Source organism: Caretta caretta, chromosome 6 (genome assembly GCF_965140235.1).
Source record: "Caretta caretta isolate rCarCar2 chromosome 6, rCarCar1.hap1, whole genome shotgun sequence".
NCBI classification, from domain to species: Eukaryota; Metazoa; Chordata; order Testudines; family Cheloniidae; genus Caretta; species Caretta caretta.
In genome coordinates, this window is record NC_134211.1 from 99,778,266 (window position 1) to 99,788,827 (window position 10,562).

The window sequence follows — 10,562 nt, forward strand, 5'->3', positions numbered from 1 at the left end:
GCCCCTCTTTCTGTCCACCTCCTTTTTCTGGGAAAGGACTGGAGTATCTAATTATAACACTGATAGCAAACACACACATATTCAAAAAGGAAATCAAGCCTGCTGGAGCAGTAACAAGAAAGAAATTTTGCACCATTATGAAAAAAAACACTGCATTCAAGATCTAAGATGGATTGAAAAATGTATCATCATCTCCCCTCTGCTCCTCCACACACATAAATTCAGTGCCCCCAAAGTCACTAATCAGAGTTGGAGTTGACCAGCAGTGCTTTGTACCCTTCCAGGATATTGAGTGGCCTATACTTTATCTTCTGAAAACCAGGAAATAGAGAGTTAAGGTATAACAAAGTGGAAATCAGGAAATACAGAGTTAAGATACATATCAGCCCTGCCCTACAGCCTAACACTGCCCCCTGGAGTTGCCAAGAGCCACTGGAGATGTAGAATGTATGGTACCGCCAGGACTGCCCTCTAATATCCAAACATAAGGGATGACCAAGGGCTAGTCTACACTAGAAGCGCTACAGTAGCACAGTTGTAGCATGTCTGCTGATGACACCATTATGTTTAAGAGCCGATGGCAGAGAGCTCTTCCATCAGCATAATAAAGCCACCTCCGCAAGAGGCAGTAGCTTCTCCCACCAACATAGCGCAGTCCACACCAGTGCTTAGTTCGGTGTAACTTACATCATTCAGGGTGGTGGCTTAGTCACACCACTGAGCGACATAAGTTATACTGATATAACCTGTAGTGTAGACAAGCCCTAAGTAAGTGTATCCATTTTATGTGTTGTGTTGTGTCCCACACAACTGTATTGTCTCATTCATATGCAAGCACTCCAACAGCCCTGCTCCCAATTTTTTTGACTGGCACAGGGATTACTTGCAGCAGGTTGCCCCAACACACACTGAGACAGGAGGAGAGGTTCATTTGCATCCAAAGGGACTGTGAACGTCCCATTTCTATGCAGAATTATAGTAGGTTGTGCATGCAGAGGCGCATGATATTCTATTCTTGCCCTGGGGATTTGTAGCAGTCTGGTGCCGTACATGACAATACAGTACAGGGCAGAAGTAAGTGCAGGCAATGCTTCAGAGGGAATCCTTAGAACAAGGATCAAGGAATGGTCACATTTGGCAACTCTGGAGCAGTTTGTGCAGAGCAGATGAAATGCTCGAGTATAAGCCAGGCGTAGCCAGCTGGTTTTCACTAAGCCTACCCTAAATGCAGTGTGGACACAGTCTGACATTTTCTTCTGGTGTTCCCATGTGCAGTGCCTCTACAGTGTTCTGTATCAACTGGAAGGATAAAGTGCTGTGATGTCCATCAGGGGCGGGATAGCTGAGAAAGGCACAAGGAGTCCTCCAGTAGGGCTGGAGGGGCATGGAGAGGAAGGAAAGTGGTACCTGATGACACATCTACCACGTAGAGGCAGCAAGGGGGAATGGACGAGAGTCTTTTCTGGGGAATAATCTCATTATGCACATGGATTTTGGAGCATTTTGAAAAGTAAAGAAAGCTCATAACTGGGGGGCGGGGAGGGATGTAATATGGGAACTTCTTGTTCAGAAAACCGCAAATTTACATAATAAATTGTACTCTAGGCCCTGTTGTGATTCTTCAAGACAGTCTCCCTAAGCGTGTGGATTTTAGAGCTTTGAATATTAAAATCAGCTCCTTATGGGGGGACTGTAAGAGGATCCCTCTGACCAAATGACCACAATTTGCATCACTTACTATTCCCCTGGTCTTATGGTGGAACAGTAACAGTATGTTGGGATGGATGCATTAGGATTTCCATTTTCAGAAAGGTGAAAATGCCTATAAACATTCTGGTTTTGTGTTACAGTATCATTTAAAATATTTATTGAAATGTATGCACTACTAGATTTTTCTATAGCTGTCTGTAGAAAAGAGGACATCATCTGATGTTTGCTGTGACTGTTTTTTAAAGGGCCATGTGACTAAAATTTGTATAGTGTCTGACTTTTTCTTTGGGCCCCTTTTTCATAGAAACTACAACATGTTGAGGGTCTGTTTCCTTTTTGTAGATTGGGTGAATTGTTATAGAAAATTGAAATTTGTTGTCTCTCTTTATTTTTCATGATAAACATAACTTACCGTTTTGACTGAGAAGAGTATCTTGATACCACATTAGTCAATGTCAAACTTACACCAGTCCATAAAATAGGGTTTTCTATTAGGGAAGCACTTCCTGATGCTCATCAACCCTTTTGATCACGCTAATGTTGAGAGTCACAAGCTACTTGCTTTCCTTTGATCACATTCAGTCCCATGGTTGGTTTACTAGAATCTTTCATCATTCCACTCTTTATTTAATGCAATTTTCCTTGACAATACTTCTAAAGTAAAATCTGAAATATCGGCTCTTAAACCAGAAGCTTAGCTCTAAGGCAAAACTTCCTGAAGGAGCCCGTGCAGAATGGACTTTTGTAAAAGTTGTGTGGTGCTCTAGTAAAACTCTCATTGACTTTAATAGGAGGTAAAACTTATTGTAATTCCCTGAAAAATTAGCCCTAGTGGAGTGAAATCATAAATCAGGATGAATATTCAGCAAACCATATTCAATGTTTAACATTAGAGTGCAAAGAGAAAAACATCACATTGGAAAAACTGAAGCTATTAAGGAGCATGTCTACTTAGTCCATCTGGATAAAGTGAAATGTAATATCAGATACATGTTCAGCCAGTGGACTGTGGTTCTGATCCAAAGCTCATTGAAATAAAGAGGAGTTGACATTTTTTGAAAATTTTCATGGAACAGAAATTACAAAAAATTCAGTTTGGAAATGTTGAAATGTTTCATATTGACATTTTTGCTTGAGCTAAACAATTCAAGATTTCAGAAATCAAAATGTTTCATTTTGGTTTCTTGAATGGATCTGGAATGCTTCATTTTGAGTCAGTTCAATATTAAACTACATTTCCCCAAAGTGGTACATTTGCCTCATCCGAGTTGTAGTTCAGGAGCCTGATATCTCTATTTGCCAGGCTCCCTAGTCAGACTACATCACCCATAATGGACCCAGAGTCATGTGACTCCCATGATGCACCATTCAGATCAGTCAGAGGGAAATTCACTTTGTATGATGGGAGACGTAGTCCTCTAAGGAGCCTGGCCCATATGAGAGAATGGGGGCCCAAACTACATCTCCCATAAGACAATGTACTGATAAGGATATGTATTTTAAGTTTTTGTTGAACTAATTTGAAATTAAAATTTTTGATCAGTTCAAAACCCCAAAATATTCCAATTCAGGTCAAACTTAACTGAAATGAAATTTCATTTACAATTTCCTGACAGAAAATCAATTTTTTTTTTCAGAAAATTTAAAATTTCAGTTTTGCAGAAGATGCATTTTCTAGCAAAAAATCAATTCCACTGGAAAATTCCTGACCGGCTCTCTCTAAAAGCCAGATAGCAAACCTTGATATCAGATGAGGAAAAGGATAGGAAACAGATGGGTAAGACAGAAAGCCAAGGTGAAGAATATCCTCTAGACTATTAAGAACAACAAGGGATCAGGTGTGTCAAAAGAAAAACAGATGGGAAGTGGTTTACACTTTTCATGGAACGAGAACCATAGGTGAAATCTTGGCCCTACTGACATCAGTAGCATAGCCTCCTTTGATTTCAATGGGGCAAGAATTTCACACCATACGTTGTGAGTGCTGATTCTTCCTGTATGTAACTTCCAAGAGGGAGAGGTGAGATGATAGCTTTGCACACTGAGCTCATGCCCAGGACAGGGATACTTGATGGCATTATAATAACTTCATCCTGAAGTAGAGATTGTGAGGCTGTAACAATAACTTGTTACATCCAAATGGAAGATTGGAAGTAGCAGTTCAATATACATAACTATCTGCTTAAATCTGTGAAGTGAAAACAACGGGTCTGACTTAATGTTGATTTTCTTTTCCTTTTCACAACCAAACCCCTCCGTGGCTACCTGATTTTGATGTTATACAGTAATATTTACACTTGTGTTCTAATTACTCAAACTGGGTATTTGTGTATGGCTTGGTTTAATGACCTTAGCATTTAACTGGCCCTAGCAAGGTTTTGATGAAGACGAATGGAAATGTTTGCACTTCTGTTTGTACTGATTTTTCAGTTGCTTTAGATCCAGATTTAGCAGCAGAGTAGTATATTGATTTACACAGAGAAATCTATTTCTACCACCAAACAGGCCAGAGACTTCATTTATGTAGAAGTAAATCTCTGTCCCAAGAGAAAACAGGCTCTACAGAAAGGCCACAAGCCTGTGGAAGACACAGATTTTCTCTATCAACAGATTGATTCTTCCTTCCATATATGGCAGATCCTTTTTCAAAAGATGCCTACAATATTGTCAGATCACAGATGCTTACTCTGTGTGAACTCTCAGCTCACGATACTTATTCCTAAACCTTGCTCTTACACAAATAGAAATTGAATTAAAGTGAGAAAACTTGTTGATACTACAATCTTTCTTCACTTTCACTGGAAACCTTTGTGTCGTGCATTTTTAGCAATATCAACAATACATAGCCATATCCAGGCAACTGTGGATTGAGGGAATAGAATATTCGTCAGTATCTTAAAAACATGTAATTCTCCCACCCCCAACCCAACTGATTTCCACTTGATTACACATAATTCTGTCTTCTGTAGTCTTTCTGTGTATTTTGTCCATCAATAAGTGGGTTTCAAGACATCTGTCACAAAACAACTTTCAAAGTAAAATGTGTTAATCATTCGGATTTCAACATCCTCCACTCATATCGTAAAAATCTTCATCCATTATTACATGCAATGCTTTTTTTATTCTGCAATTCTCTTCCTTTTATTTCTGCCTCACATAAATATATTCTTTTCATGTATTGCCCACTGTTGTTATTTCCTCATACAGTTTCATTCTCTTCATTCCTTTCTCAGTCTGAGGCTTCACTTCTCGCTCTTTCACTACCACTCTAGCCTGCTGTGCTAGTTATTCATGTAGCTGTTTCCCTTCTCCTCTTGAATCACCCTTTTCAGTCTAAATTTGGACTGCTTGGTTTCTCCTGTCCACCTGAAATAGATCCTAGTCCAGTTCACTCAGGCTCCAACCAAAGTCCCTAATCTCAATCCAACTGAGATCCCTAATGTTCACTTTTGTGTCCACACTATTAACTACTCCAAGGTGAGGAACAGGAGAATGGTAATTATATCTAATCATGTAACTTCTAGGACCACATTTTTCAAGCAAGTAGGCAGAAGTCTACTCACAAAATGAGAATGCATATTTGTGTGCCACATTGACCAATAACAACATTTTGAGATACATTTTCTGATGTATGTACCTGAGTTGCACCTGCCAAAAAACATGTAGGTAAAGTGCGTGAATGATTAGATGCTTAGAATGTGAATGTGATGTTTAGAATGGATAATTACTGGCAGGTTCAAATCTGTATTCACACCCCCGAAGAAGACAGCAAAAATAATGGGAAGGTCTATGTGCATGGCCAGCTACTTAAAGGCTGAAGTGAATCTTTAAGGGAGTAAGACCTCAAACTCTTTTTGTATCAGATCCAGGGACTTGCATGTTCAAGGAAATAGGAATACTTGAAAGCCCTCTATTTTTATGACTGTGCTCTCCATGGCCTAAGAAATCAACAACTAAAGGAGACACCACTATCTGGTTGTGAACATATTTAGAAAATGTTGTCACTGCTGTTTCTAAATTTCCTTCATATTAAAGTATAAATCTTTCAAACAAATAGATTATTCCATTCTTCGGTGATACGCATGTGTAAACTCCAGTCTGTAGCTCTGATACATTATATGATCATGACTGTAGCAATGACTTCCTTCTCTAGTTCTGAAAAGTATGTTTTTCTTGGTACAAATATAAAGGGCCAGATTGTGTCTGACAGGAAGAGAAAATGCAAAAAGTCTTTCTGAAGTGGGACTGCTCCAGTGTTGCCAGAGCTGGTCCCAAGCTTGAAGCATCCATGCTGTATGAGGATGATCTGTGATATCTAATGCCACAGAGAGGTCCAGAAGGATGAATATGGATCCCCTTCACTGGTCTATGGAGAGAAGGAAGTTAACCACGAGAGCAACAAGTGTTTCTATATCATATCATGGCCGGAAGCCTGGCTGAGAGGGATCCAGTGTTAGGGCTGGTCAAAAAAATTCTGTCAAAACTGTTTTTCAATAGAAAAGTAGGTTTTTGAAGAAACAGTTTTGTTTTGTTTTTTTCAGAAAAAGTGTGTGCTTTCCACAGAATTTTCATTTTTCATCAAAAAACTGCCCCAAAACGGAAAAAGTTTAATCTGAAAATCAACATATTTATGCCACAAACTGAAATATTTTGATTCAGAAATGCTGCCAGAGTGCCTCACAGGAGCTGTAGTTCGGATGCCTCATGTTCCCATTCTGCTCTGTGCACCAGGTTTCCTGGTAGGACTCCATCTCCTAAGATGTACTGCTTCCCTCGCCAACAAGAGAGCCTGAGGTGTATCATGGGAGATGTAGTCCAACCAGGGAGCCCAGCCCAGAGAGGAGACTTGGGAGCATGAGGCACTGCAGCAGTATTTCAGTTGGCAGCTGAAAAAAATATATCTTTTTTTGCCTAAAAGTAGAAATTTTCTGCTGCAGGAGGGAAAAAACATTTTTCAACCAGTTCTAGCCAGGATACCTGAAGCTGACAGATGGTGACAGAGGTTGCTGTTGCTAGGTTCTCAGTTAGCTTGCTTAGCAAAGGGAGATTAGACGCTACATGGTCTTTTTGATTTAATTCACAGGCACAATAGGTTCCCCACCTAGACCCTTTGAAGTTTTAGGGAGAATGTATATGAAAGCAGACGACAGGCAGCAATGCTGTTTTGTTGTTTAATTGGAAGAGGGAGTTTTGGTTTTAGAGCTTTTTCTGGCCGAGCAAAGAGATTGATTTTTGGCAAAGAGCTGCTGTGTTTGCAGAGTATACAAGCATGGGTACTTTTACCTAGACATAAGTTCTATTGATTTGCTCTTTAGTCACTGAATGATCGACACTACCCCTGACATCACACTAGAGAAAAAACGAGAGAAAAAGGAAGCAATTTCCCATCATACAGTATTTGCAGTGACCAGCTAGGCTATTTGCATGACAATATGTTTAATTAGAATCATGCACTGAAGTCCATAAAGTGACACCAGGAATCAGTTTGGCTCAAAATATTTCTTCATGAATGGATCTACAAGCCATTTTGTAAACTGATTTAGCAGTGCGGCTAGAAGCCTACCGTTTATTTTTTCCACAACCCCCAGAAGACAATATTGTTAGATTTAGATTAATATCTGTACTGTACAGTGCTTTTAGGTTTTCCAATCTAGCACTACACGAAATTATCATTAGTTTTGATTAATACAGTTTGAGATTTATAAGTAGAAAGAAAAAAAGCATTTTCTTTCTCCAAAACATCAAAATTGAGCCCACACTGGGAAAGAAAAAAGGACAAGGAACAGAAGCTGGGCTCACTGGCTTTCTGATTTAATGTCCTGTGTTTTCCATTATTTACAATTCATAATGGGTTTTCTGTCTTGACTGTTTGGGTGTCTTTATAGAACCTTTACTGTTCGGCTTGCACCTATGGAAATGTGCACTCAGATAGGAACTTTAAATGACAAGGGATATGAATTTTATGGGTTTGGGCTCAGGCTCTAGCCGCTATGTCAATGGCAAAACTCACGTTATTTTGAATGGGTATGGGATCAAGCCTCCAGCAGATGTTACGCCACATCACTAACTCAACACAGTTTAGAATAATCTGCCTTAACTACCTAGGGCCAGCCACAGGTTTTGCTGTGCCCTATGGGACTTATCCTGTGCAGGCCTCTTCTTCCTCTCCACTTGCAATTTGGTCTGCTGTGTATCTACAAATTTGACCCCCATGTCTTCCAGCCTGCTGTAGATGTAAAAACAGGGATGTTCCCAGCTCCCCACCCTCTATTTGTCTCTCCTGGCACAAGAACAATGCACTTAGAAATACTGAATACATTTCCCTTATATCCAATTCTCTAGTTCCTTTATTTCATGCAGTTAATATTCTGCACTTACAGACAGAGGAGAACAAATGCAGATGTGTGTCTTATTCAATGTGCTATTTTTTTGTTCTCTAAGCAAGACTGCTTTAACTTAATTGGACAGTTAATTAATCACTTGTTCAACTTCTCTAGACCCTGTTCAGACTACAGCAAACATATTCAACATGTATATTACCTCTAATGCCCATCATATTTAAGACAAATTTATTCATTTTGATTCTTTATAAACATCCTATTTAGGGCAATTTTGTCTTTTCAATAAATATTAGCCCCAAGCAAAAATGGGATTTTCAGACTGGAAAGAAAAAAAATCCACGTGGGAATATTTGCAAAGGTGCAAAACATATCTGAGTTGGAAAGCAACACAGAAGAAGACAGGAAAGCAGGGCCGCTCCTGTAATGCTCCAAAACAGATGTGGACTGTGGAGCAGAGCCCGGGCAAGTGGGAAAGAAGGGAAAATCTGGTAATGAATCAACATAGGTCTGACCGTGAGGATTAATCCATTCATTGACTGTTGAAGTAAATGGGAATTATTTTATTGACTTCACTGGACTTTGATCAGGCCAATGAAGCAGAACAGAATGCAAGAAAAAGAGGTCAGCATAGTAATTCAGAAGATTAGCTCTGCAACAGGGAGCCGGGCACAGGGTTGTGGTAAAGTGCCCTCTGCAGCAGATAGCAGCTCAGATCCTCAGTTAAACAGCTCTTTCTTCAAATGTATTTGCTTTCATTTATTTCATTTCATTTCTAATTAGGGGGAAGTGCCCCTCTGCTTATTTTTAGCACTGGAATAATGTGGGTCATAAGCATGTAGAGCTTGGAGAGAATTCCCAGCTACCCTTTCAGAGCTAATAGGAGCCATAGTGATTTCCTGCCGGTTGTTTTGGCTTGCATGTGGCAAAACCCTTGATGCTGTAACTAAGGGTTCAGAGTAGCAGCCGTGTTAGTCTGTATTCGCAAAAAGAAAAGGAGTACTTGTGGCACCTTAGAGACTAACCAATTGGTTAGTCTCTAAGGTGCCACAAGTACTCCTTTTCTTTTTGTAACTAAGGGGTTATTTTTGCTCAACTCTTCTGTTTTTTCTTGCAGGGTTCGGCATGACTACCCCAGCCACCGTTGGAGGGAAAATTTTTCTGATATTTTATGGCCTTATAGGATGTGCAGGGACCATTTTATTCTTTAACCTGTTCCTGGAGCGCTTGATCACGGTCATAGCCTACATCATGAAATCCTGCCATGAGAGACAGCTGAGGAGAAAAGGGATCCTCCCTCATGACAGCCGGCGGGGCTCAGGGAACTCTGAGGTGGACAGCTTGGCAGGGTGGAAGCCATCTGTGTACTATGTCATGCTCATTTTATGTGTAGCATCACTCATCATTTCCTGTTGTGCCTCTGCAATGTACACACCGATTGAAGGGTGGAGTTACATTGACTCACTTTACTTTTGCTTTGTGGCCTTCAGCACTATTGGTTTTGGTGACCTGGTCAGTAGCCAAAATGCCCAGTATGAAAGCCAAGGCCTTTACCGATTTGGCAACTTTGTCTTCATATTCATGGGGGTTTGCTGTATCTATTCCTTATTTAATGTGATCTCAATTGTTATCAAGCAGTCCATAAACTGGATATTAAAGAAGCTGGATTGCAGGTGCTGCCCCAGATGCCAAAGGAAATTCTTTAGGTCGCGGAGGAATGTTGTGATGCCAGGGAATGCCCGGAGCCGGCAGAACATCTCCATTGAGACTGATGGGGTCAATGAGAGCGACACAGACGGGCGCCGGCTGTCTGGAGAGATGATCTCCATGAAAGACTTCTTAGCCTCCAACAAAGTGTCACTGGCTATCATGCAGAAACAGCTGTCAGAAACTGCCAATGGCTACCCAAGGCAGTTGAACTCTAGTTCTAAACATAATGGATTCTCTGGCGGGGTGGGAGCCCTAGCGATTATGAATAACAGGCTGGCAGAGACAAGTGTGGATAGGTAAAAAAAAAAAACCAAAACAATGGGAAATGCATCCACAAGTATAGAGATAACTAGGGAATGAATGTCATCAGAGAAGCGGGGCTAAATGAGCAGGACACCTTTTGTTAGAAGGTCTCTCACTTTTGCGGGAGGGTCTGTCAGTTAACATCTGTTGTTCTTTGCACTACTCAGATCTCTATCTTCCTTTCTCCCCTTCCATTTGCTCCCTAAACAGGTCACTGAAGGATAAATTTCAAACTAAATATAATGTAGCCCCAACACCAATTTTCTATGGCTTGTCTTTCCTGTATTTACGTTAAGGTCAGTTTCAGGAATAAGGAATGGATGGCCTTGGGAAACATCACCCTCCACAACACCGGACTGAAATTCTGTATCGAACTGATATTTAGTTCAAAGATGGTATTGGGGTTTTTGTTTGTTTTTTGTCCCATACTTTTCAGACAAGCTACATTCAGAAACCAAAAGAGGAACCATTATAAGCGTTTCTCTGCACCATCTATACTCT

At 40.4% G+C, this 10,562-nt stretch overlaps 1 protein-coding gene across 1 annotated transcript; it reads left to right on the top strand.

Annotated features, from left to right (window-relative positions):
- The first annotated feature begins 9,173 nt into the window (after nucleotides 1-9,173).
- On the top strand, nucleotides 9,174-10,058 carry KCNK13 (potassium two pore domain channel subfamily K member 13). The gene has a single exon (XM_075130053.1). The coding sequence runs from the start codon at nucleotides 9,174-9,176 to the stop codon at nucleotides 10,056-10,058; it is 885 nt and encodes a 294-aa protein (XP_074986154.1).
- The last annotated feature ends 504 nt before the right edge of the window (nucleotides 10,059-10,562 follow it).

Coding starts and splice junctions, on each gene's coding strand:
- KCNK13 (XM_075130053.1), top strand. CDS start 9,174: ATGACTACCCCAGCCACCGTTGGAGGGAAAATTTTTCTGATATTTTAT.